At 49.9% G+C, this 26,103-nt stretch overlaps 1 protein-coding gene across 5 annotated transcripts in view; it reads right to left on the minus strand.

Annotated features, from left to right (window-relative positions):
* NEDD4L (NEDD4 like E3 ubiquitin protein ligase) overlaps nt 1-24,004 on the minus strand; it is a 328,217-nt gene extending 304,213 nt beyond the window's left edge. Inside the window, exon 1 of one of the 5 annotated variants that reach the window (XM_032882412.1) lies at nt 23,651-24,004. In XM_032882412.1, the coding sequence (XP_032738303.1) occupies nt 23,651-23,698 (48 nt within the window). In that variant the 5' untranslated portion in view covers nt 23,699-24,004. The remainder of the gene's footprint in view (nt 1-23,650) is intronic. The other 4 variants (XM_032882408.1, XM_032882409.1, XM_032882410.1 and 1 more) reach the window with 4 other exon arrangements.
* Nucleotides 24,005-26,103: the final 2,099 nt, after the last annotated feature.

Here is a 26,103-nt window from a genome sequence, read left to right on the forward strand (position 1 = left end):
TGTCATACACAGCCCCTGAAGTCTCTGCTTAGTTTACCTAGTGGTTTGCCAATGACAGCATGACTCTGAACCAATAACTTTCCAGCCTTTACCAAGGGCTTCTGTGTATATGCTGGGGTGTGCCTTCAGTGCTCTGTCAGAAGTGTAAACTTGGCCTCAGTCTTCCCTTCTGCTTGCACAGGGCATCAAGGTCAGCCAGAAGTGAGAACTTAAGAGTCTTCTTAGGTCTTTCCTGCACATGTGCAAAGCCTTGTAAATTCCCAGAAATGGGTTGGACTTTTCCCAAAGCCCTTGATGGACATTTCATTCTCAGGTTTTTCTTTTAGGGTATTTTGTCAGTTACTGGTTGGCCCTAACTAGCAAGACCATCCTCAGGGCACTGTGATTAAACAGTTGCATCTGATTGTTTCCAACAAATGCTCAGTGAGTACAACCCTTTACACAAAGTAAACTGAGTCAGGTCAAATAAAGAGAAGCCAGAAAAATGGAGCTTTTTAAGCAAGCTGCCAGGCAAGTCAGAAACTGACATTTCCTGCTGGAACAGGCATTCTAGGGAGCTCCAAAATTCTGTTCTGCCCCATCTAGAAGCTCCCAGACTGTTGGTCTTCACGACTACCATATCTGCAAGGCTGTCAGCTTTCACGGTCACAGTGCAGCTGCGGGGAGGGATTAACACAAGTTAAAACACCCCTGTTCCCACTGAGGTTCACTATTCCTATTGACAGACCTCGTTGTTTTTCCTGAACAAGTTTTCCTCAAATTGTTGCAAGTCTTTAGCGAAGTTCTGGAAAAGCAGGTATCTCTAGCTTTTGCCATTGCTCTCAATGCATTTGTGGCATACATGCCCAGAGGTCCTTACTCTGCCCATTTGGGAGTTCTAGAGCCCTTCTCTATTCTTGCATGAAATTTCAGTGGGATAGATACCATCATTTAAAACTCAGTATTACAACGGGGTGCCTGGGTAGATCAGTGTGTTAAGGCCTCTGCCTTCAGCTCAGGTCGTGATCCCAGGGTCCTGGGATCGAGCCCCGCATCAGGCTCTCTGCTCAGCAGGGAGCCTGCTTTCCCTTCCTCTCTCTCTGCCTGCCTCTGCCTGCTTGTGATCTCTGTCAAATAAAATAAATAAAATCTTTTAAAAATAAAACTCAGTATTACGGTGTAGCCCAGGATTCCAACATTAACACTTCCTCCTCGAGTCCGCAGAGATGGCTACTTTAGAAATATGGATTAAAAAAGATGTGAACAGTTCATAAGCACTGCCCTCTGATCCAGGCAAACTTTCTTCCTGGGGAATCCCTAGCATCAACCACTTCCTTACACTCAGCTTAGGAAAGAGAAAAATGATTAGATTCTAGAGTGCTTTTAATAATAATTTTCTCACACTGCTAAATTTATGTCGGTTTCAACTTCTAAGAGTCGGTTCCTTGCAAGACAGCCCCTCGTACAGCTCCAACACTGCCAGAGCTCAGCGACTGTTGAAAAGTTGTAGAAATGAAGCCTTCACGGTGCTCATCAGGCTGTTAACACTGGCTGCACAAGGCCTTAATAAGATCATTCTAATACCTGATAAACCATGTGAGAGAAGGGTAGGTAACAAGGAGCTACAGAGGAACACATCCTTTTCAAAAGGGGCCCTCAGAGGCCCCACTCTGTCTCCTACCAGCCAGGCCCTCCCACCACTTCAGGGCCAAACCCGGTCCACAGCCATCCACTTCACTGACCTCTCTTAAGTGTCTACCTTTCTTGGATGAGTAATGGGGAAAAAAGAGAAAGTGTAAGTGGGGAGCAGACATCTTCCCTTGTAGGCAGGTTTCCTTTCGGTCTCCCATGCAGCAATGCTAAGGCACGGCCCATCCCCAACACAAGACAGTAAGAGAGCTTGTTCTCGTTCATCTCCTTTGTCACTTACCAGAATCCTATTTAGTCATTTCCTCATCTAGCTCCTCCATTGCTCAAGTGACAATCCTCTTTCTCTCTGCTGAGCCTACAAACAAATCAGGATGAAGAAGAGCGAGGGGGGAAGCTTCTATCCTTTGTGTGTGAAACATTGCAGCCCTGTGGCTGAACAGTGCTATCCCACCTCGCCCTTCAAGAAGTTCCACACACACACCCCCGGGGGTCCAATGCCCCACCTTGACCACCTGCACGCCCCCTGCTGCTGCCACCACCTGTCCTTTAGAATCCTGGCGCTCCCAGCCTGGCTGAGAAGTGCCAGCTTCCCGGGGCGCCTCCCTTCACCTCCCATCTGCAGCACACCTGCTTCTGTTTCTCTCTCCAGCTTCCACTCCAGAGCTCCACTGGGATGCAAATGACACATCAGAAAGGACAGTCTCTGCAGGCAGTCACAAGAGCCCTGAAGAAAGTACTGCCAAGTCCTCACAAAGCTACTCCTCTTCTAGCTTAAGCTCAATTTCTTCACTAAAAGGCCCCATCAGAGCTGCACGGTGATACCAGGATTTCCTATAACTTCCCTTTATGTTCACTCATCATGGCCCGAGGTCACCATAGCACCAGATGCACTCAGACACCCTCAAAATCAGAGCCGAACACATGCAGGCGTGACTGGTGAATCTGGACTTTCATCCAGACCTGTTTTACGCCAGGATGAGAGCTGCTTGCTTCAAACCCTAAGCCAGCACCGCGAGCGTCCGCATCAACGGGCCTCCACCGAGCTCCGCTTGGTGCTGCCCAATCCTGCCTCGTGCCGTTGCTGCTCTTTCTCGGGGGAAACCTCAAACGCGTTTAAGTTCACTTTAAAAGAAAGGCCCCTAAAATGCTTACGTTGTGAGTGTATCAAGGATCACTGAAAGATGACAAATTCTGAATCCACTGTGGGCATGCAGGACAGATCTAAGTTTAGAAACTCATAGAAAACAACCCAATCCCCAAACGAGCGGGTAGCATTGGAGGAGAAAGTGCTGGCTCAGCCAGTGACTCAATCTCCTAGAGCCCAGAAATCAACGCCCCAAGTAAAGCCCCAAACCAACTCACTTCTATGAACAGAGAGGCTTCACAACAGGATTTACAAAAGGCTTCCAAAAATACCATGGGAAGTAACAGGAAACACACAACTTAAGTGACTAGGCAGGGGGGGCAGGGGGGCAGAAGGGGGATGGGTCTATATTTCTACCGTAAGAGAGTTCAATAGTTTCTGCTTTTACTTTTGTTAAATATTTATATGAAGGTTTTTTTTTTTTTTTAAGATTTTATTGATTTATTTGACAAAGAGAAACACATCGAGAGGGAACACAAGCAGGGGGAGTGGGGAGAGGGAGAAGAAGGCTTCCCGCTGGGCAGGGAGCCCAATGAGGGGCTGATGAGGGGCTTGATCCCAATCACGACCTGAGCCGAAGGCAGATGTTTAATGACAACCACCCAGGCGCCCCTAAAGTTTATTTCCTGATACTAACTCTACAAGATACGTATCTTGAAGAATATGGCCAATTCTTTGTGGCTCCGGCGCGAGTGAACTCTGGCATGCCATTCTAGCCACCCTGGGACTCTAAACACTTATGTCAACAGAAAGTCCTCATTCGACACCTTCTCAGACCTTCTCAACTGGAGGAGTGGCCATCAGAGCCCATATCCCATTACATCCAACACCCTGAGCGGTGGGCAAGTATGCTTTCCCGGGGGACAAATTTAATTTCCAGAAACAGCTTCAAAGCCAGCCTTAGTGACTAAGATGAGTGTCCTCTCCAGTTAAGAGCATTTTAATGAGGTGTTACTGTAAGGCAATGAGGCTAACGTGGACAGCAACCTGGCTGAAAAGGCAGTTCTGCAGAATAAGGATTACCGAGAAATTCAGTGACCTCCAGTCACCCTCCCACGAACCCCCCTTGAATGGCAGTGCTCACCTAGATGGGCGGCATGCAGTCGATCTGTTAAGAAAATGTTCCTTATGTTATGATCATCCCTGGTTAACAGCAAAGGGAGTCAGGAATTCTTTTAAGGCAAGAATACCAAAGCTATTCGGGAACCGTGGAGTGCGAGTCTGCAGAGCCGACACCCCAGCTACATGCTGCGCAGAGCACAGAGACCCAGGGTCTGCCATGCTGGGAACTCCAGAGCCAATAACTGATTTCTGGCTGCCATGAAAAAGAAAAATCCAACAAAAGCATTTACTACCTGCAAAATCGACAAGGTCATTTATGGTGATGGGGGAAAAGGGAAAGGGCTAAGGAATGGAAAGATGAGACTGAATGAAGTGTTACTTTTATTATTATTTACTCATGATGGGGGGGGCAGAGACAGAGGGAGAAGCAGACTCCCCGCAGAGCAGGGAGACTGACATGGAACTTGATCCCAGGACCCCAGGATCACAACCCGAGCTAAAGGCAGATGTTCAACCAACTGAGCCACCCAGGTGCCCCTGAACTGTGTTATTTTACCAGGAAAATTTTCAGCACCAAACTGCCTTTAACAATAAAGGCTGGGGCGCCGGGGTGGCTCAGTCGTTAAGCATCTGCCTTTAGCTCAGGTCATGATCCCCGGGTCCTGGGATAGAGCCCCACATCGGGCTCCCTAGTCAGTAGGAAGCCTGCCTCTCCCTCTACCACTCCCTCTGCTTGTGTTCCCTCTCTCACTGTCTGTCTCTCTGTCAAATAAATAAATAAAAATCTTAAAAAATAAATAAATAAAAATAAAAGGCAAGATCTGTAAAAGATCTAACAGCAGCTTAAGATGTATTAGAGCTAACTGACAATACGTTGCTGGGGCCGGGTGAGAGTCTCCCCGCTTCTGACCCATCACAGCTGTATAACGCCAGAGCCAACAGACAGAATAATACATCAGCTTCCCAAAGGGGCTCTCCCGCCCACCATCAGAATCCCCTCCCTGCTGGATCCCACTGGAGAGCAGGGACCACACCTTGCACAGGGAGCCTCCAGCGATGACCGTCCTCATACACTAATATAGGCACGGTCTAGATCACCTAGATGACCATCTCATGGAGCTGACTACTCCCACTGATTTCTGGAGCTTCCACTGGCACTCGTGTTCATGGTCAAGATGGAAGCAGAACTTCTGCTGGGTCTCCAGCTAACAAGACTTGAAGTCAAAGAGGACTTCATGCTTAGCACATGATACAGTAAAAGTCTGAATAACAGAAGGAAAACAAAATTAAATGATGACCCCCAAATCCCACAAGTCCCCACACGTGATAGGTCAGGAAAGGAAAACCTGTCCTAGCTGCCAGTACACTTCCTGAGCACAGATACAACAGCTGTGGCTTTAGTAAAACAGCATCACATGTCACATTATAATCATGGTTCAACTGGTTGGGGCTGGGAATTAGATTTGTAATGAATCTGCACATTGGTCTTGGTGATCATTATGGGGATAGGTGCCCTATAAACATGTTTATTCCTTTTATGTTTAGACATACTTTAAGACACATAATAAAAAATAATTTAAAGCAACACATGGAGTCCTCACTCGTGTTCTCCTTCTAAAGGAGGTCTACTTCATGATGCCTATGATCTGCCCCCCCATCCCAAAAGGAAATGCAATTAATTGTTCTTCCCAAAACAAGCAATACAGAATAAGGTCTTCTTCACTGGGAAATCTTGGGGCAGAAAACAGCTCAGCCCCATCAGTTAAGCCCTGAGTTATAAGAACATTAGCATAGTGAATAAATGTTATGTTGTTATTTTGATGGTTATGCCTCAATACTGACACATATTTACAAGAGGTCTTTTCACTGATCATGCCTTCAGCTTATCAAAACTTCCTATTACTACTTTGGGTTATGCTTGTAAACCTAAACAAGGGATCTGAAAATAGCAGAAACGACACAGGTTCAATGCTCATGTGGTGTAGAATAGGCTAGCAGCCACTAACACCAAGACGGCAGCAAACAGTGAAGTTTTAGGTCCTCCTTGTCTCATTTTCACCCTGACTTTGTATGCATCCATGCCAGGATGAAAACATGAACTCTCCCAACATAAAGCTTGCAGCTCTGCTGCTGGTTTGCCGAACTCCGTGATGGGATAGCCCTCCATTTTTCCCTAAGCACCAACTCTCGCAGAAGAGACCACAGATTAGCAGGTGCAGCAAAGAGGATTCCCCCAAAACATGGGCTGGACTGAAGAGCCCCATCTGTTTCAGCACAACAGATCCAACGGGGTAAGGACAAACTTCACCCTCACCAAATGGCCCCAGCAGCCCAAGCACCAGGACACCGTGTGGCCAGCAAAAAAATGAGACTATACAACACAAAGGCTGTTTCAAACACAAATCCTGCCCGTAAGTTCCCACCCCAATGTCAGTGTGGCAGCCTCCCTCACATCACCATCCAAGACCAGATCTTAAAATACATAACCCTGAAAATATCAATAATAGGTTATCATGGAGAGTTCAAATATGAAACCTTGATCTCAAAGCACTAATGTTCAGAGCTATCAAGGAAGGCTGCTAACACATCCAAAATCCGCCCAGGAGCTGGATGATAATTAGAAGCCCCATTCGAGCATTAGCAACTGCAGCGTGAACTGCTGAAAGCCGAAGGGTCATTCTAGACCACACTAAAGCAACCGGATTCTCAAAAGGGCTCCTTACCTCTGGCGAATCAATGTATTTTTACATTTAGTTCTAAATCCCGAGCAGTCCTATAGGATCTTCCAAATTTCCCTCTTCGTGTTATCCTTTCCCAAAGGGATTCTTAGTAATTAAATTACTAAGAGGGGGCCTGCAACAGTTCATATGCACAAGGAATAAACAGGGTTTGGAAATTAAAATTTCTGCATTTTTATCTTACCATAAATTAGCAGTATTTTTAAAGGAAGAGAGTATGTGTTCCCATATTTAGACCTGCAGGGGGAAGCCAACGTCTAAATGATCATATTTCTGTGAAATCCTCACTGTAAGACCTTCAGGATCAGAAGACGCAGAGCTCTTCGATCCTATGCAGAACTGAGTATAAATAACAATCTTCCTTCCTGCCTCCTCCAGTCTGGAGCCAACACTACAGAAAAAGAACCCCTGGGTCCCACGAGCCTCTTCCTCTGCAGCCATGTGAGGACTTAGAGCAGCAGGGAGAACTGAGAAGGCATGTCTGGATTCTGACATGGGTTCAAATTCCTACTCTGGCACTTACTAGCTCCCGGGCTTTGGCCCTGCTCCCCTCCAATTTCTCACTGGAAAAATGTGAAAGACTGGATTTATAATGTCTCACGATTGGTTCACAGGGTAAGCTAGCGAGCTCTATGAAACTGGCATACACTGGAGTAGGACTGCTCAACCCTGGCCCTCCTGGCATTCAGGGCCAGGTGTTTCTTCCTTGGGCACATGCCCTGTGCCTTGTAGGATGTTTAACAGTACCCCTCCCTCTAACCCACCAGAGGCGAGCAGCACCTCTCAAGTTGTGACAACCAAAAATATCTCCAGGCACTGCCAAATGCTGGAAGGGGCGTGCCCCCTGTTTAGAACCCTTGTATTTAGGTATTTAATAGATGCAACTTTCAGGGCACCTGGGGGGCTCAGCCAGTTCAGCAGCCACCTCTTGATTTCTTCTGCTCAGGTCATGATCTCGAGATCCTGGGATCGAGCCCCACGTCGGGCTCTACACTCCATGGGGAGTATGCTCAAGGATTTTCCCTCTCTCTCCGTCCCTCCCTCCACTCACGCCCACATTCTCTCTAAATAAATCTTTAAGAAATAATGGTAATTAAAAAAAAATAAATGTAGGTTTCTCCCTTCCTACCATCATGTGGCCCAAGGAAACAGGAAACGTGGGTGATTAGAGTCCTTCCTTTCTCTCAGCTAATCAACCAGTCATCAATCCAATGCCACCTGAGTCCTAAACCCCTCCTGCCTTTATCCCCCTTGCTGGTTCCCATGGTCATCTCCACCCTCTCTACCAGGCCGGCTGCATTCCCCTTGCTGCACGGTGAGCACCAGAAAAGCCCAAACTGACACCAGTTTCCCAAAGTGTCTCAGCGGATGGGGGACCCAGTTCCTCAACCAGGTCCACAGGCTGTCCACACACAGCCACCCCCTCTTTGCCTTTCGATCCTGCCACCAGGGCCCTCCACCCCCTCCGTGAAAAACTGCGGGAGACCCCAGGGCGTGGTGGTTCCATCCATGGTCCTGGGGGCCAGGCTGCCCGGATTCAAGTCCTGGTTCTGCCAGTTACTAGCTCTGTGATGCTCTGAGCAAGTCCATTAACATCTCTGTGCCTCAGTTTCTGGTCCCAACCCCAGAGGACGGAGCTAGGAGGACCCGCCTCAAAAGAACTGATGGGATGATTAGGGGAGGTCGTTTTTGTAAAATCTTAGCGTCAGCATGGAGCATGTGGAAAGTGCTCAAATTTTAGCTGTTCGCTTATTTGCATCTAAAACTCAGCTCAGGGGGCGCCTGTGGGGCTCAGTCATTAAGCATCTGCCTTCGGCTCAGGTCATGGTCCCGAGGTCCTGGGATCGAGGCCCACTTCGGGCTCCCTGCTCCATGGGGAGCCTGCTTCTCCCTCTCCCACTCCCCCTGCTTGTGTTCCCTCTCTCATTGTGTCTCTGTCAAAATAAAAAAAAAAAGTCTTAAAACTCAGCTCAGAAGCGCAGTGTGTGAAGCTGGACACCGCAGCTGGCTTTTCCACCCATCTTCACGCCCCAGACCGAAAAGCAACGTCCTGTCAAGTTGTTTCTGCTCCTTCACAGCCCACTAGCAATCGCTGTGTAGGCAGGTCTTAAGATCAGACATCCGCAGGGAGCCAGAGCCGCAGGCCCCTGGCTACCTGCCCCCACCTACAGGCCCAGGAGGTGTTCACTCCAGTCAAACACAGATCAGACCATCTCATCAGATCAGCTGGCACCCTCCCCCAAAAAATTCATTTTTAAGGTCTTTTTTGAATCCTAAATTGTTCATACCATAGAGATTATCCCTTTTTCCTAGTCTATGCCATTACCTAGAACTGGGGGGAGGGGGGCGGGGATAGGTAAGAGCAAAATTCTAACTGAAAAAACAGACCCTCTTGCCTCTCCAAGCCCCCAAGAAAAGCAAATACATTCAACAGAAGGGCAAGACTCGACTCGCCTTTGATCCTCTGACATACCTTGGGTTTCGTTTTCCACAGATTCTTAAAAGGGCAAAGAAACAGTTGGAACTGTCACTGTCCACACCAGAGCACCTGCTTGAAATGCCATTTTGCAAACTCCAGAATTCAGGCTGCCTGGCAGAGAAGCGCACGGTTCTTGTTGCCTGGGAGTTAAAATCACAATAATAAAACCGAGCAGTTGCTCCTTCAACAGGGACATTACGGAATTTGGACTTGCCAACCCATCTCATTCTATCCATGAAGCTATCCATGAGTGCACATTCCTGTCCCTTCCTGCAATTATTAACCTTTTTGGGTATTAAGACCAGCCTCATTCTAACAAGACTGAAGTTGCTTTAAAGATATAAAATATAAGCCTACAAAAGCATTTCAAAGAGTCAGGGCAATGGGAGAGAGAAGGGAGAGAGAGGACACTAGGAACCCCACAGTGGCTACCCACCATGAATGAGAATGGTAATTCCCAAACCTGACATTCCATTTGAAAGGTGAAAAAACTCAATTCTCCTCTGTGCAGACTTTAAATTCTGGGTTGTGATCCCACTCATGAGGCATGAAGTAGGTGTGCGTCCCGTGGCGCTGGCTGCCACCGGGCCGGTTCCCAGAGCCCAGCACAGCCAGGCCAGCTCCGCCATGTCTGGTGCTGACTCCGAGCTCTGCGCCTTTCCCGCTGTAGGCGAACTCATACTCATGACCCCCTTCCGCCATCACCTGCCTTTGCCGGGCAGGAGAAGGTCAGCACCAAAGCATCAGTGCTTCTACCTCCTTGGCCTGAGGCAGCTGAAGGGTCAGCTATGCCAACACAACCAGAGATGGTTCTGAATGCAGGCCCAGGAACCAAACAGCAGCGATCACACCAAGCTCTCTGCGTAGGCAGACCCCCTTACTGCACCAACTTCTCCCTCTCCACACACACACACACTCTGGGGTCTCCTAACTTCAGAAAACATCCTCCAGGATCCATTCCTTTCTCTCCGGCAGCCACAGGTCTCCACCTGTGTTCAGAGCAAAATTCCTCCAAAGGGCTGCCTCTAGTCCTCACGTGTCTGCTCTCCTCCCCAGGGCATCCATCCCCACCCATCCCAACGCAGCCGTCCCCAGGCTTCCCGGCCCCAGGGGCCTCACAGGACCGGGAATGCCGGCCAATCCCATCCCAGCAGCCACCCTCCTCGCCCAGGGCCTGCCCAGCTCCTCCAACGAGTCCTCACCTTCCAGAGTCCCAGGTCTCAACTAGCCACCAAAGGCCCCAACATCCATCCCCGCCTGGAGAGCTCCACTGGGCTCTAGACACTCACATCCACCCGCCCGCTGGGATCTTGCCGACGCTTCACAGGTGCATTACTTTTACCCTCCACACAGACCTTTTGATCTCCAGATTCCCCCCCCAATCTTGTTCTTTCCAGTCTTCCTCCCAGGAATGGACAGTCCACCTAACTGCTCACACCAAAATCCTAGGTCCTGTCTCGGGAACTGTTAAGTTCCAGACAATCCCTCCCCAACCTATGCCCAGTCCCTCCATTCTACCTCCCCCTGCCGAGCCCCACCCGAAGCCCAGCTTGCCACACCTCCTCACCGACCAGTACCCCACTTCCCTGACTGGCCTCCCTGCTTTCATCCCTATCCTGCCCCCAACAACCCCTTCTCCAGAGCCCCTTCAAGTCACAAGTCAGATCCTGCTACTCCCCTGCCAGAAACCTTTCTATGGATTCCCCTACACAGAGGAAACCCCAGCCCTCCACAGCGGCTGCCAAGGCCATTCCCGATCTGTCGCGGGTGCCCCCCTTTGGCCCCACTGTCTGCTGCCCTTGCCCCGAGCTCCAGTCACTCGGTTTCCCTTCTGTTCCTCCAGCTCATTTTCATCTTGGGGCTTCACGGCTGCTCTTCCCCAGTCTGGAATATTCTGTCTCCAAACCTCAAGTAGCTGGCAACACCTCGTTTGGGCTCAGCTCAACCCCTATCATATCCCCGTACTACACTCTAAGTCCCTGGAGAGTGTCTGCACCCCTACAGCACTGGGGCAGGGGGGTGACACGAATGACTCAGCCCCCATCGGACAGAAAAACATGTCACAGCCTCTCCCTGATGCAGGGACGTCCACGGCTCAGCACACACCGCATCACCTCACTGCTGCAAGCCCCTTTAACATTTATAATGGGCCGGGTGCATGCTTAGCAGGGTCTTCTTTTGGGGAGGGGGATGCAGCGCTGGCCAGCTCCTAAAAATAATTCCTGTGTCTGGGGATCCCCCACAGGGCGACTTCTGCTGGGAGGCCAGGCCCACCCCCCAGGACGGACACCGAGAATTTCAGAAGGGAGGAGCAGAGCCCTCGCACCGCTCCCCGGGCAGCACCGCGACAGAGGCTGGCCAAGGCCTCCCAAGAGGCGGGCCGCAGGGCAGAAGCCGCGCGGCAGCCGGAGCCCGCGCTCCCTGCAAAGGCCTGCTTTCACGACTGCCCTCGGCTGGGGTCTGGGAACTCGCATGGGCAACGGTTCCCTCCACAGATAAAAAATGTTCCCTAAATGAGCAGCGTGCCCCGCTGCGCCAGGACTGTGCCAAGCACGTGGTCCACGCAGAACACCGACTCTCCTTCCCGGAGGCGGCAACGACACGGCGTACTTACAGGGGAGCCCCCACTCCGATAAAATCCCTGGCCTGGAGTCTGTGGAGATTCCGGTGCACAACACCGCACACACGCTATCACCACCGCCGCCGCCAGCGGAGTTCTGCGCATCCGGCGTGTGCCGTCGGGAGAGGCCTCCCGGGAGCTCAGCACCCAGCTTCCTCCGGACCCCAGTGCGCGCAGCTTTCCCGGTGGATTTTGCTCCGTATCCTAACTGTAAGAAACTGTAACTGTGCGTAGAACCAGTTCTGGGCCTTGTGAGTCCTCCTCTTGCATCGCTGAGCCTGAGGGGTTGTGAGGCCCCGACACAGGTAAGCAAGGGGAGAGGTGGCGCAGCCCAGCAGGAGGCGGGCCACCACGCTGCATCCGGAGACAGGAGGAACGGGGTCACAGGCGGCATTCAGCGGCAGGGAGCCAGGGTTCTCTGGCCGTGATGGGGAGGTACAAAGCCTTCCTCGCCTCAGGACTGTTCCTAGTCAAGCCTGGGTCTCCAGCTTGACAGGTACTTCTGCGCTATCCAAAATGCCTTCAATAAATCCCTTTCTGCTTAAGTTCATCAGGACCGGTCACTGTCGCTTGCAGTCAGGAGCCCTAACCAGAACAGATTTTGTCTACAAAGGGCTACACAACAAACTGAAACGGCCGAGTCAGGGGGCAGGCAGAGGGGTCCTGTGGGTCCCACAGTCCCAGTCTGGGGAAGCTGGTCTTTCTGAAGAGGCAGAGCAGAGGCAGAGTGGGTTCAAGCGCCCGGCCGGCCGCCGCACCACAACTGTGCATCTCTTCATTCCAGGCTCCTTTCAAATTGCCTTGAGGCAGAAGCCCTGGGAAGAACAGGGAATGAACAGAGCACAGAGACCAGACACTAAGACACAGAAATTCCCAGAACCACGGACCTCATCTAGATAAGGTCACTAGCTGTTCTTAAAAGTCCAAGGACTTGACTAGAAGAAAACAAACCCAACTGGAAGTTCTCCCAGGAGCAACACTCAGGTCAGATGACACTAGCCCGTGGCTGTTCAACCCCCAGACACATAACCCTAAAGCCCCCCACACACACCGAGCAGGTGCCCGCCCCAGCCAGGTGCAGCTGCAGAGGATGCGGACCACAGGAGGGTCTCACACTGGGCGTAACCCAGCAGGGCCCGAAGCTGCCAGACCACCTGACCAAGCCAGGGACTCCGGGCCAGTCCTGATCTGCCCGCCACCATGCTCAGTTTTCTCGTTTTTCCCCCCTCCCAAGGGGGAGGTTTACTGCAGTATCCTACTCTTTCTTCACCGTTGTGGGTGGATGTTTAGGGGACCAAACCTACTCAGCCATAAGTCACTAGACCATTAAAAAGAAAAGAAAACTCCTTTCAGGGCACCTGGGTGGCTCAGTTGGTTAAGCGGCTGCCTTCAGCTCAGGTCGTGATCCTGGAGTCCCAGGATCGAGTCCCACATCGGGCTCCCAGCTCCTTGGGGAGTCTGCTTCTCCCTCTGACCTTCTCCCCTCTCATGCTCTCTCTCTCTCAAATAAATAAATAAAATCTTTAAAAAAAAAACAAAAAACAAAAAAAAAAAAAACTCCTTTCAACTATTAGGGGACAGATAGGGTATCACCCAGAGATCCGTGCAATACTTAAATGAATATTGGGGTTGCCTCCCTAGAGAAAGGGAGCATGTGCTCTCACAGCGCCATGGGCATTTCTAAAGGTAGGTCAATTACCCAGCTGTAAGGTCATCATGGACTTCCCCTCAGCTCAAGGGGTAGAACCTTAGAAGACTTAAAGGTAATTCCATCCCCTCCTCGCCATTAGCTAGTTGAGAGATAAGCAGATGGAAGCTTCCGTGGCCAGTGGGACACAAGACATTGCCTGGGTGTCTCTGGGAATGAAATTTCTTTACTCTCAAAAGAAAGACACAGGAAGCCATTCCCTTTGCTCTACAAGTTGGGAAAAAGGACACAGCTCTGGTTGGCACTGGCAGCCCCCTAGGACCCACAGGGCTCTGAAAAGGACTAGACTTTGGACAGCGGAGTGAAGAATGGAACTTGATTCCTCAGTGACATCACTGAACTGGCACGTGTCCTTACCGTCCAGGTGGGCACTTAACAGACACAAAACGGAGGGAGAGATAACGTTCATCTCCATGACAACTATCAATAATCTACAATAACACACAGGCTGCTGAAATACACAAATTAAGATTGGCCAACTCAGGCACCACAGTTCTGTAGGCTGTAACTCTGGGGACAGGAAGAAGAGAGTGCGATATGAGAAACCCACCATCACATTAAACACATAGATCAGCTGTAAGATGCATCCTTATGTCAGAAATATTAAAAGCAGTGGACAGGTGCAGGGGGTGGGCAGAGAGACAAGTGTCAGATGACACATAAGGTGACAAAGGTCACTTGCACCCTTTTGCTCGGGAAGGGACCACCACGAAACGTACTCGGGCCTATGGATACTGGATGGACATTCCAAGCCTGCTCCCAGCAGCTTCCAGATACCGAGATATTTGCACTGATGACATAGCTGGCGCACTAGTACCATTCTGACATTGAGAACCATTCAGTGCTGTACCATCAAGACACTCAGGCAAAACCTAAATACACAAGAAGAGAAACAGATTTCAGTTTGGTTTTTATACTGCACACCAAAAATTTCAAGGAACACAAAACGCCACTGAAGATTTAAATTACTTCTATGAACCTGTAGTGCACAGAAGGATGAAAATACAAATTCCAGTATGAAAATACAAATGTCCATGGTGGAGAAAAACAAACCTGTTCTACAAGCTACAAATGAAAAGAAGTTTCATTTCCTGGTCACTTTGTTTGAAAAATGTCCCACCCTTTACCTACCCCTGGGCTTCCCACCTTGTCAGGGAGCTCCTCAAAAGCCAGAGCGGCAATGCACAACCTTGACCTTGACATCCTTAAATACAGAGCACACAGCAGGCCCTCGATGAACATATGTCCAACTGAACACAAACCATCAGTATTTGTTCTGAGCAAGTGCTCTCATTTTTACCCAGAGCCTGAAGTGCTTCAAGCATTTGGGAGGTTTCTTCCTATCTCACTTTGAAACTTATTTTTGTATTAAGAAAAACTTCCCTGTAGAAAAATCTAAGAAAAAATATAAAAAAGGCCATGAAAATCAGCTGAAATCCCTTTGCCCAAAAGATAGCCACCATCGACATCCTGGGATACATCCCCAGTCATTTTTCCCTATGCATATGTCCTTTTTAAAATTTTTATTTCTTTATTTGACAGAGAGCACAAGTAGGCAAAGAGTGGTAGGCAGAGGGAAAGGGAGAAGCAGGCTCTCAGCTGAGCAGGGAATCCAATGTGGGGCTGAGTCCCAGGACCCTGGGATCATGACCTAAGCCAAAGGCAGACGCTTAACTGAGCCACCCAGGTGTCCCATATGCATAAATACTTTTAACCACAACGAGACTGTACTGTACCCGCTATTTTGTAACCTACTTTTCCAGTTAGACGAGTGACCTCTCCACGTTATTAAATACTTTCCAATACCTCCCCTGCGCCCGGGCCAGCCACTCCCATGACGGCAGGATGCTCTTCTCTACCTCACTTCTCAGAGAAGAAAGGAAAAGCTCTCAGCCCAAGCTCAAAGTGTTCTCTTTCACTAGTAACAGCCAGTGAAATGAAGACATCGCTTCCAAAGGCAGACGGCATGGCACATACCAGTTTCTCAATTGTCAGCATCAACATACTCTGGAACTCCAGTATCAACACGGGGTTCAGCTCCCTCCAGAGCTTAAGCCAAGGGCCACATGCATTTATCCTCTAGAGTTACTAACGAATGGGGAGGACGTACAGCCGGTTCAAAGTTTAGAAGCGACCTGCCTGCCATTCTGCTTGCATCCAATTATCACAGCCCAGCCACGAAGCACAAAGGGAACTGGAGGAGGATAAAAGGAAGCAAACGGATTCTCAGTTTTGCTTTTTCTTTAAACCTCACACTCCTTCCTCTTTCCAACCCAAACTGCCAAAGATGAAGTTGGCACTAGACTAACACCCAAAGATGAATCACTTAATAACTGAGAGGGGGGAAAAAAAAAAAAAAAGGAGACTGGGGTGGGGGGAGCACGGGTTTTCAACAGACTCAGGTTCTAAAAGTAGTCGGCAGATTTGAGTGTAAGTATGTGGCGCTTTTAGTTCTGTGAGATACACATGGAGAACTTACTAAGCCAATTCTCTAAACAGCTCACGCTTTTGTTTTGGGGGTGGGGGTGTAAGGCGGGGGAGGAAGGACAACAGACCAAAATAACTTCCAGTATTTAAGAAAACAAGACATACACGTATAAGTAAAACTAACCCATTCAACAAACATCTTCGTTTAAAAAGGAAAAAATCAAGAGATGATCTTCATCTTCTCCGTCACCTCTGACCCAAGCCTGTCTCCACCAGAGTCCTCGCGCCCGGGGTTTCTGACACAGTTGCCAAAACGTCCGTGGAACGTTTGAAATCCTGTAGATCACTGAACTAAGTCTGCATTCTGAGACACTAACTCTTAACAGATGTTCCAGAGGCGGTTCGGTGGGACCAAGGTGCTGGCCACATTCCCCAACGGCAATGCTCTCCCGCCTCAAGGGCTTCACCCGCAGCAAAGTCGGGCCTCCCAGCTGGCACTGGAAGGCGCACTGCAGCGCACGATCCACAGCAACCCCCATGGAGAACGAGCAGAGCCAGGCCTCGAATGCAGCGGGGAAGTGCAAACCGGGCTAACAGGCCAGACCAAGACTCACGGGCACGACTGTGCCCTTGTCGCAGCACCCCAGGGCCCCCGGGAAGTCGCCAGTCCTTCGCAGAGGTAGAAAGAGCACACGGCCCCCGTCCAGCAGACAGGAGGCGGATATGTGCCTGAGCCACTCACACAATCCATGCAAACTTCACCCCCGTGTGCCGGTAAGCCTCCGTCCAGGGAGCGCGAACACACAGCAGGTGATGGGACGTGACCCTCACCGGCCACTGCCAGGCCACCCCCTTCATCCGACCACGATCCCTACAAGCCCTCCCAAGTTCCATCTTGGATTTCACATCGCAGCGTGTTACACTAAGAGTCACTTTTCAGGCATCTGGGTGGCTCAGTAGGTTAAGCATCTGACACCTTGTTTCAGCTCAGATCATGATCTCAGGGTCCTAGGATCGAGGCCCCCGTCGAGTCCACATAGGGCTCCCTGCTCAGCGGGGAGCCTTGCCCCCCCCACTTGTGCTGTCTCGCTCTTTCAAACAAATAAAATCTTTTTTAAAAAATTTCTTTAAAAAACAAAGTCACTTTTCAATGGTCCCTTTTTCTTGGTGAATAGGAGGTATAAAAATACAAAATCTCTCAGTGGATGCCTGCCTGCCAAGAAGTCACCCAACACTGAATTCGATGACAGTGGGGGAATCGGATAGTCTCACCATTAAACTTGGCAAGTTCTGAATCAATACAGGTGGAGTCAGGGACAAAAAGTCGACTAGAGGGTCAAATTTAAGCTAGTTACCCCAGATGCAGTAATGGAACACAGCTTTCTTCACCTAAAGGTATTACAGTAATAGCCGCATTCAGGCCACTCAGGTTCAGAACAAATCATTACAACTCTAACGAGCTCCTATGTATTCATGAAATGTGTGTCCCAGATCTTTACATTGCTGGTTTTCTCTCTGCGTGAACCCGAGCCACAGTCTTACCTCAGGAATCAAGAAGTTCTCCAGCAATCAAATACTCGGGAGTGGCGATAATTATTAGTTCCTCCTCAAAGTCAATGCCAACAATTCCAGAACAGTCCGTACAGAACTAGCATGTTTTTTTAGAAGACCCTACGCACCCAAGAACAAAGGACATGACCGGGGTCCTGAAAGGGACTTTTCTCTGTGCATGCTTTGGCGGGGGGAAGGTTCCCCCAGATCCAAATGCCCATTCCTCTTCCAGATTTAGTATGGCCTGGATAAAGGATGTTTCTTAATACTGCTCACATTGACAATCACCTTAAGTGTTTTTACCCAAACAATTTTTTTTTAGTTTGTAGGGAAATATTGGTTTCTAAATCTAGTTTCTTTATCTGCATCTCTCAATTCGGCTCTCATTTCTATATTCTACCAAGAGACAACTCCCAACCAGGAGCGGCATCATGAAATAGTACAAACATTGCCACCTATAGTCGGAAAGGGAGATGTATCTGTTTATATGCTGACCTGAAAGAGAAACAGAACAAAAACAGAAAGTAACATCTGGCCTCCCTTCTCACAGCCTTCCCCAATCCTACTGTTCTAATACTCACTTTCAAAATTACTCACATATTATTTTGATCCTCTTTCATACGGATTTGTCAAAAGTATAGTTTGCTGAACTGCCAATTAAATAGATCACTAAGCCAAAATCACTCCACAGACCTACAACACCAAAACACCTGAAAACTCTTAAGGTAAAATCTCATTTTACTGCTAATCATCTAGGACCCAGAATTCAAGAACACCAATAACATCTGCTCAAACAGACCTTCTAACTCAAAAATGTGAAGATGATCTCAACCTGTCAAAGACAAACTGATTTCTTTCACGGGTCACACACTACCGCGCTTCTATGCTATTTAAGTAACCGCACGACACAGGCGACAAGTAAACGAGCAAAGAGCACAACGTTTCTTCCCTCACAGTGAGCAGAAGCGATTTCACAGGAACTCCAGAGCGCTGGCGCCATGATGTGTGACACCATCCTCTAACGTCAGGGCTGTCTTCCTGGAGAGGTCTTCCAAATAAACAACAAACATACTCGTGATTCAATACCACGAAACCTTCACAAGGAAGTTTCCTGAGACGCGGGTTCTCGCTGCACTGCGGAGATGCCCAGGTACCATTCAACCACTTCTCTTTCAACTGAGTTCTGCTACGGGAAAGAAACCAGGGCCTGGTGATTCCCGTTTTGCCACAGTCCTTTGAACAAAACTATTTTTGTTCCTTAAGCGAGGGAAACTGCTTTTCAGGAACGAGATAATTTAAAGCCTTCTGACTTAAATGGAATAGAAATTAAAATGTCAGTTTCTACAAAGGTCGCACAATCCTTTAAGAAAATAAAAACCTAATGAGAGTAGACCTTTAAGACAATAGATTATATTCGCCGGTTTATAAAGTTGCTTTTAAATGTCACAATAAAACCTAGGTCCTTTTAGGATTTTGTCTTACGTGTCAGCAATCACGACGCAGGCTGTAACTCGAATACACTCGTGTCCCAGGCGGAAAGCACACCGGCCGGCATGGCTGGGCTTGACTCACGCATCCGGACTTGGGACAAATGGGAAAGTCTTCTCTCTCCCTCTGCAGAACTGCAGTTCAGCCTCCACCTTTAGTCCAGACAATATCCTAACTAATTTCCAAAAGCAATCTTTGTGTTCGTCTGCCCCAGCTGCAAAGATGGCATGGCATGCAGGGTCTCAGGGAATCTCTTGAAAACACAGACCACTTTTTTAAAAATGAACGACCACTCTGAATTACTTACAGATGGCTATTCAGGCGGCCTAGCTTGTAGGCTCCCTGTTTCTTCTCTGCCAATGCCCAGAAGAGCATTTCCCTGATGCAACCCCTTTTCTCAGAAACAGAAAGGCAGAAATCTGACCAGCAACTGACCTGAAAGCACTGAATGAGGAACCTACTGAAACTGACCACCCAGGGTCACCCCAGGTTTGGTTTTGTTTTTTAAAAATTTATTTATTTATTTGACAGAGAGAGAGAGAGAGATCACAAGTACAGGCGGGGGGGGGGGGGGGAGTAGGCTTCCTGCTGAGCACAGAGCCCCATGTGGGGCTCAATCCCAGAACCCTGAGATAGTGACTTGTGACCTGTTGAACCTAAGGCAGAGGCTTAACCCACTGAGCCACCCAGGTGCCCCATTATCCCGGGTTTCTAATGAGAATCAGGAATTCTAAAACATCCTGAAATAAGGACACTTCATAAAATTAATGGTGTATCACAGTATGACACCAATTTTTTTTTTGTCTCAGCAGTACCTAAAATAATGGTGCATCTTAAAGTTGACAGCATCTTAAAGAAAAAAATGTACCTATGCCAATGGTTAAAGCACCCGTAGGAACAAAAGGAATCCTAAAACAATAAGGAGTAGTGGGGATACTAGCCCCAATGAGGTTAGATTTTTGCCATTTTCTGCAAAATTTCCCAAGCTTTAAAACACAGTGGAGAGCACACTAAGCAAGCCTCCTGGTCAATTCGGACCTAGGAGTCTTCTGTTTACAACTTCTGACGTTTATTTCCACTACAAATCAACCTCAACAACCTAGCAATGAAAATCTTTCAAGAACTTGGAAGAGAGGAAGAATGCTAAAAAACTAGGGCTGTGCTATCAAAAGAATGGAGTTCAAATCCTGACTCTGTAATTTCCTGTGTGTCCTTATGCAGGTCACCTAACATCTCTGAGCCTCCAGTGCTCATCTGTAAATCTCAGCACCGCTTAAGGGGTGGTGGGGGGTGAGGGGGTTCCTGAGGATAAATGAGACCACAAGTACTTAAAGCCTTAACACAATGCTAGGTGCAGAGTAGGCAATATGAAACATTAACCAAGTATTCGTGTTTGTAGAAAACACAGAGGGAGGGTGTCAAAGTACTATCCCACGTCAGCCTGGCCTTCATTCCTGTGCCATCTGCCTCACTGTAACCACCCCAAAAATGCCACATCTAATAAGAAAGCTGTCGTTCAGACGTCAGTTTTTATTTTACCCAGAACCTTTTCAATTAAGGATACCTTTCTAAGACCTTGTCATCAAAGACTTCAAGAGGTTAACAGTAACATTCCCAAGTAAACTGCCAAGATGTGCCGCAGATTGCCAAAAAAATAAAATAAAAACAAAAAGCAAAACAAAAAACTGCCAAGGAACCAAGCCAGACGCAGCAACTAATCCCACTGTTCTGATTCCAAACCGAATCTGATGCTGGGCCCTGCATCCCAAGTTTTGCTAATTTGTTAATCTCTCTAACACCAAAGTCCTTCATCGGATGGCAATTTCAAATTTGGTTTCCCTAAGGTGACCTGATTTACATCAGTAAATATGAACTCTACCTCCTCGAGGAACCTCAGCCGGAAAGACACAAAAAATAAACAGCCCACGCACTCACACAAGCAAAGCCCATAATTAACCCCTTTCATTCTACAAGCCTGGGAGACCTGGCAGCAAGGTCCTGTCTCAGCATCCCACCACAATGCTTCGTCACCAGCAGTATTCAGAGCAAAAGGAATCTTTCTGAGATGGGATAGGAAACTAAGTGCACTCCAAACACACAGTGCTTTCCATCAACTTCCAATGAAAATACAGACTAACTTAATGCGCTCGGTATGGACGCCTATTTTGCTAAGAGATGTATAACTCTAATGTAGCCATCAAAATATCTTCAGGTGTGATATTCCACAGAACACCAAGTGTGTGAACTGAAGTGCACTCATATTTTTAAACGCCTTGGCAAGTTGAGGCGGGGGGAAACACGCCTTGGAAAACCAACCCTGGCCATGGGTTTCATCAGCTGGGCTGCCTAAGAGTCTGTTAAGATCGTTCATTTGTTTTCCTACGCTGACTAATTCAGGGGGACAAAACAAGCTGTGCAAATTCAACAATTTGTTAATATTCTACGAAGGCCTTCTCTGATTTTCCAGAGGCTGACCTGACGGTGCGAAACCTCCCATAAAAAGCAAATACCAGAGAAATGTGAAGTCATCAAAACAGCCCTGCCTTATTTTTTTCACTGGGAGGAGAAGCTGAAAAAAGACAACAGATGCAACTTGTCTTTTGTGTTACAACGTGCTGGGGAACCCGACAGTACCAGCAACACGGCCATCCCCCAGTCAAGAAGATGCCTTCCCCTCGTGCTGTTCCCCACAGAGCCCCAACATCCCTGTAGTAACATACAGGAGTGAACTCATTCACTCACACCCCAATTCTGTGTATATTCTATCCTTCACTTCCACACGGGACACCAGTTCAGACAACCCGAGTTAACTCCTCTAGAGAGGCCAGATGTATGCTAGGTAGATGGGGACACTGGAGATGTAAACAAAGAACCAACAACAGGGACATGCATTGGACTCCTTTCTCCAGCTGAATTTCCCAAAACACTCTTAATAAATTTTTCTTCATTGCACCGTTAAAAATCAAGTTAATTCAGAACAAGAGAGACCAGAGCTGAAGTACCGCTATCTTCCCCCCACAATACCTCAAAAGCCCTTTGTTTAGGAATGTCTGTATCTCAGCACCTTTCTAAAAGCTCACTGCCAGCCATCTACGATTGCTAATTAAATGGAGAAGTACAGAATGAAAGGGAAAGCTCCTCAAAAGGTAGAGGAGCCAGAGAGAGAAGCCTGGGAGAGGAAAAACCCCCCCCCCCCCCCCCCCCCGGTGAAAGAAACAATGATCCTTTTCACCCTTCCCCAGGTAACTGCACCAAAAAGGGAATTTCACATGAGCACAGCAAGGCAAAATAATCGAAAACGTAAATCACCCATAATTTGCATTGTGATCATTCTCTGATAAACTACATACCACAGCAAGCCTTACCTAGCCCTGTGAAGAAAAAAAAGGTCATACCCCCTAACACTCTCCCCACCCCAGGATAACTATTCCATTACACACTTACAAAGCACGCGCACGCACGCACACACACCCCATACCAGAGCAGGCAAGCTGGTGAGAGAGAGAAGCCATAACGTGGGCAGGTCTAGATTATAGCCTCTCCACTAACCCCACCCCCAACACCAGGGAAAGAGAGAACCTCAGAAAAAAAGGAGAGGAAGAAAAGGAGAAAGCCAGAAATCCTTGAATTTCCGGGCATCAACTTTTCATGAAATGCACAACCAGTATAGGAAATACCTCCCTGCTCAGTAATGCTTCATGGGTTGTAAATTCACCTCTCCAAAGGGGAGCCAGACCTGAGCGCGCACCCCGCCAGATGGCAAACCCCTCCTACCTGCTCCATCCACCCTGCCGGTCACGCCGCGCCGGCGACAGGCCTCCCACCCCCCTTTTTGGCAGAGCAACACACCAATAAGAGCCGAGCGTGGCTGGTAGAGAGCTAAGCAGCGATGTAGCAGGATCGTTTCCAAAGGGGGGGCGGTGGGAAACCGCGAGGAGAGAGTGAGGGTAGAAACAAAGCTCTTTCCACTCAAACCGACAGCCTTGGGGGCGTGGCTTATTTGATTCGCTTTATTAATAAAGGGGATCGATGGAGCTTTTGTCCCTCCACCTACCCCGGAGGTGCCGCGCTTTGAATCGTTGGGAGGGGGAAAAAAATGGCAGGGCTGCAAGCTTCCTCGAAGTTTCCGGTAGCACCTGCCACCATGCTGACCGCCCCCCCCGCCAAAAGACCCCAAGATCCACACTCCTGGTTTCGACTCTGCAAGCCAGAGGGACAGACACACCCAGTTCAAGCGTCTTGCCCACTCCCACCAGGAGAAGCAGGCACTCGTCGGCGCACTTGCGGACTCTATCACCGGAAAGTTCCGGGGGGAGGGGGCTGAGAACAAGTCAGGTTCCTCCCCGGCCCCGGGCTCCCCAGCGCGGCGCGGGCCCCCAGCCGAGACCCAAACGTGACACACATCATGGACTCTCAAGCTGCAGGGGCGAGAGGCGGAAAGTTGCCCAACAGCCCGGGAGACGCGGCTGGGAGAGGAGGGGGAACAGGGGGGCAGAGGCGCACGCGCCCTCCTCCCACCCCCCAAAGGGGGGTTAGCGGCCGAGCGAACCCCGGCTCCAAGGGCGCAGCGCCGCTTTATTTACAAACAATGCACTCCGCTGGGGACGGGGGCGCGAGCGCCGGGAGGATGGACCCGAGCGCCCAGCGCCCCCAGCCGGGTCCCTGCCCGGCGCACCCGCGTTTGGGATTCCGCCGCAGGCTCGGGGGACGCGCACCCCGGGGGTCGGCCCAGTCCCCATCCCCCCTACCGGCGCGGGACAGGAACTCCCCGGGGAGTCCCAGGCGGGAAGGGGACGCCGCTCACCTCGTCTTCCGAAAGTCCGTAGACCGGCTCCCCGAGCCCGGTCGCCATGGAGCCGGCGCCCCGCGCGGGTTTAGAGGCGCTCCGGGGCGGCTGGGCTACGGCGCGAGCGGCCGGTCTTCTCTCCTCCTCCGCGCCCGGCCTGCGCGCGTCCCGCCGGGGAGCCGCCGGACGCCGGCAGGTGAGGGAGCCCGAGCGCGCGCCCCGGCCGCTGCCTGCGCCGCTTCCTCCCGGAAGGCTGCGGGGCCGTGCGGGCTGGCGGTCCCGAGAGCGCGCCGTGCAGCGGGCGGCGGCGCCGAGCCCGCCGGGCTTCCCCTCCCCGCTCGCCCGGCCTCCGCTCTCCGCCCCTCTCCGAGCCTGCTCTCGGATCTCCGGAACCCGGCTCGCCCGCCCCCTCGCTCGCTCCCTGCGGCCCCCGCTCTCTCCGCCCCGTCCTCCGCCTCCTCCCACCAGGCGCCCAGAGGGGACCCTCCCCGCCTCGCCGGGGCGGGCACACGCGCCCCCCAAGCCAATCACAGGCCGGTCTGGGGGGCGGGCCGCGGGCCGCGGGGTGGCGGGGCTCTGCCCCCACGCCCACCCCACCCCCGGCCAGCCGAGCGGCGCTCGGGGGATCGCCAGGCCCCGCGGCGGGTCTGCCCGGGCTGGAGGCCGGTGCGGGGGGAGGCGGGGCTTGGCCTTCCGAGCTGACCCACCTTCCCCTTCCAGCTTTCCCTGTTTTGGGGAAGGGGCGGCCTGGGCATTTGGGCGCGTGGGGAGAGGGGGGCTGAAGGCATTTTTCCCGAGGTGGGGGGAACCCGCTCAGTTCATTCCTCTTCCCGGTGGTCTTTTTTACCCAGAGTCCTGAGCTCGCCGTAATTGTTAAGGGGGGAAACATGGATGTTTCTAGACCCCTTTAAATTCTTGGCAAGCCCAGCCAGCCGGACTTGGCAACGATGTCAGCTCCCGGGACCGATCCGCCCGACCCGGCCGCCTGCAGGGAAGAGGCTGCCCCGGTGTGGCCGCGAGTCGCCACTGCCTGTGTCAACCTTAACAGGGCACAAAACCAACACGACGCCCGCTCTGGGTACACACCCACCCACTCGAAAACAGACAGCGTTGTTCTTTGAATAAAAGGCAGCTCATTTGTGAGCCGCAACGTGAAATACCAAACTCCAGTTTAAGGTTATCCTCTGCATATGCAAACCCTTCAGACGTCTGTATTAGCCACCGTAGGATTCTTCCCACACCCCAGCTACTGTTCCTTCCATAGCAAGCAGTTCATTTTCATCCTAAAGATTTATAGGAACGCCAGAGACTACTTTAAATAAGTGAAAAATTCATCCCTCGACTTTTTCCAGGAAGCCTTTCCTTAAATTTAAGATGTAAATGCAGTTGCGAGTTGTTTTTTTGGTTGTTTTTCATTTTTTGGCTTTTGGGTTTTTGTGTGTGTGTGTGTTTTGTTTTGTTTTGTTTTAAGCAGAACATGCCATTTTCTTTTGAGAGGAAACCTCGGGACGCCTACTTAGGATTAAAAGGGTGCTTTCAGAATTCTTCAAGTAAGAAGGGAGAACTCGTGATCCATAAGTATCCTTATGCCTGTTGCCAGCTACTTTACTAAAATATCTGCCGTAGGCCCAGCTAAATCGTTTTCAAAAGAAAATGGGCGTACCCAACCTAACTTAAATTCTCCTCTGCCTCCCCCAAGACATTACAATGGCTTAAAACAATCTGCCCTACAGATGATGGGTTTCAAGACTCGAGGGCAGGGAGTCAGCACTATACTCAGAAGCCTGGTTGACCAAAGATCCGCCATTAAATCAACAGTAGTTAGATGCCAGAAAAGCCCACTGCGGGGAAGAAAAAAAAAAAAAATTAACCTTTAGCACAGAAGACAGGTCTCCCCGTTCATTCTTTCCAGCCCAAAGTTTTTCCACATTTTCGGACCTAAATTGTTTTTCTTTTGATAAACAAGGTTCTCTGGCAGACACACCTGTGCACACACCTCAATGGTAATGTGCTCTTCACGGCTCCTGTGACTCCTGCATGATTTACTACTTCTTTACCCTCACCAGCCAGCCTTTGTCAAGCTTTGTGCCCTTTGGGGGGCGGGGGGAAATTGATTTTAAAGTTTTCTAATCGAGAATTATAATTTCTAATTACATAGTACACCCTTCCTACATCCTGGAGGTACACAGTCCCAGCCTTTATCTCTGGGGAGGCCAAAATTACGCAGGAACTGTAGAGGTGTGTCATATTTCCTCTCATCCTGTCTTCATGGGTCTGCTCCCACGCCCTCACCCTAACAGCCAGCATCGCTGGCACTCTTGGGTCATATCCTTGGCCTTCCCTCAGGGACGGCAATTAGAAAAGACATGAGACTCTCCATGTGTCATTTACTGTAGGGGTGTTTATAAAACTGTGATCCATAACATCCTTCAATGGCCCCTGTAAGAAGACTCAAGACATTTCAGACCTCT

This window comes from Lontra canadensis, unplaced genomic scaffold (genome assembly GCF_010015895.1).
Source record: "Lontra canadensis isolate GAN:19392208 unplaced genomic scaffold, GSC_riverotter_1.0 scaffold82, whole genome shotgun sequence".
Classification (NCBI taxonomy): domain Eukaryota; kingdom Metazoa; phylum Chordata; class Mammalia; order Carnivora; family Mustelidae; genus Lontra; species Lontra canadensis.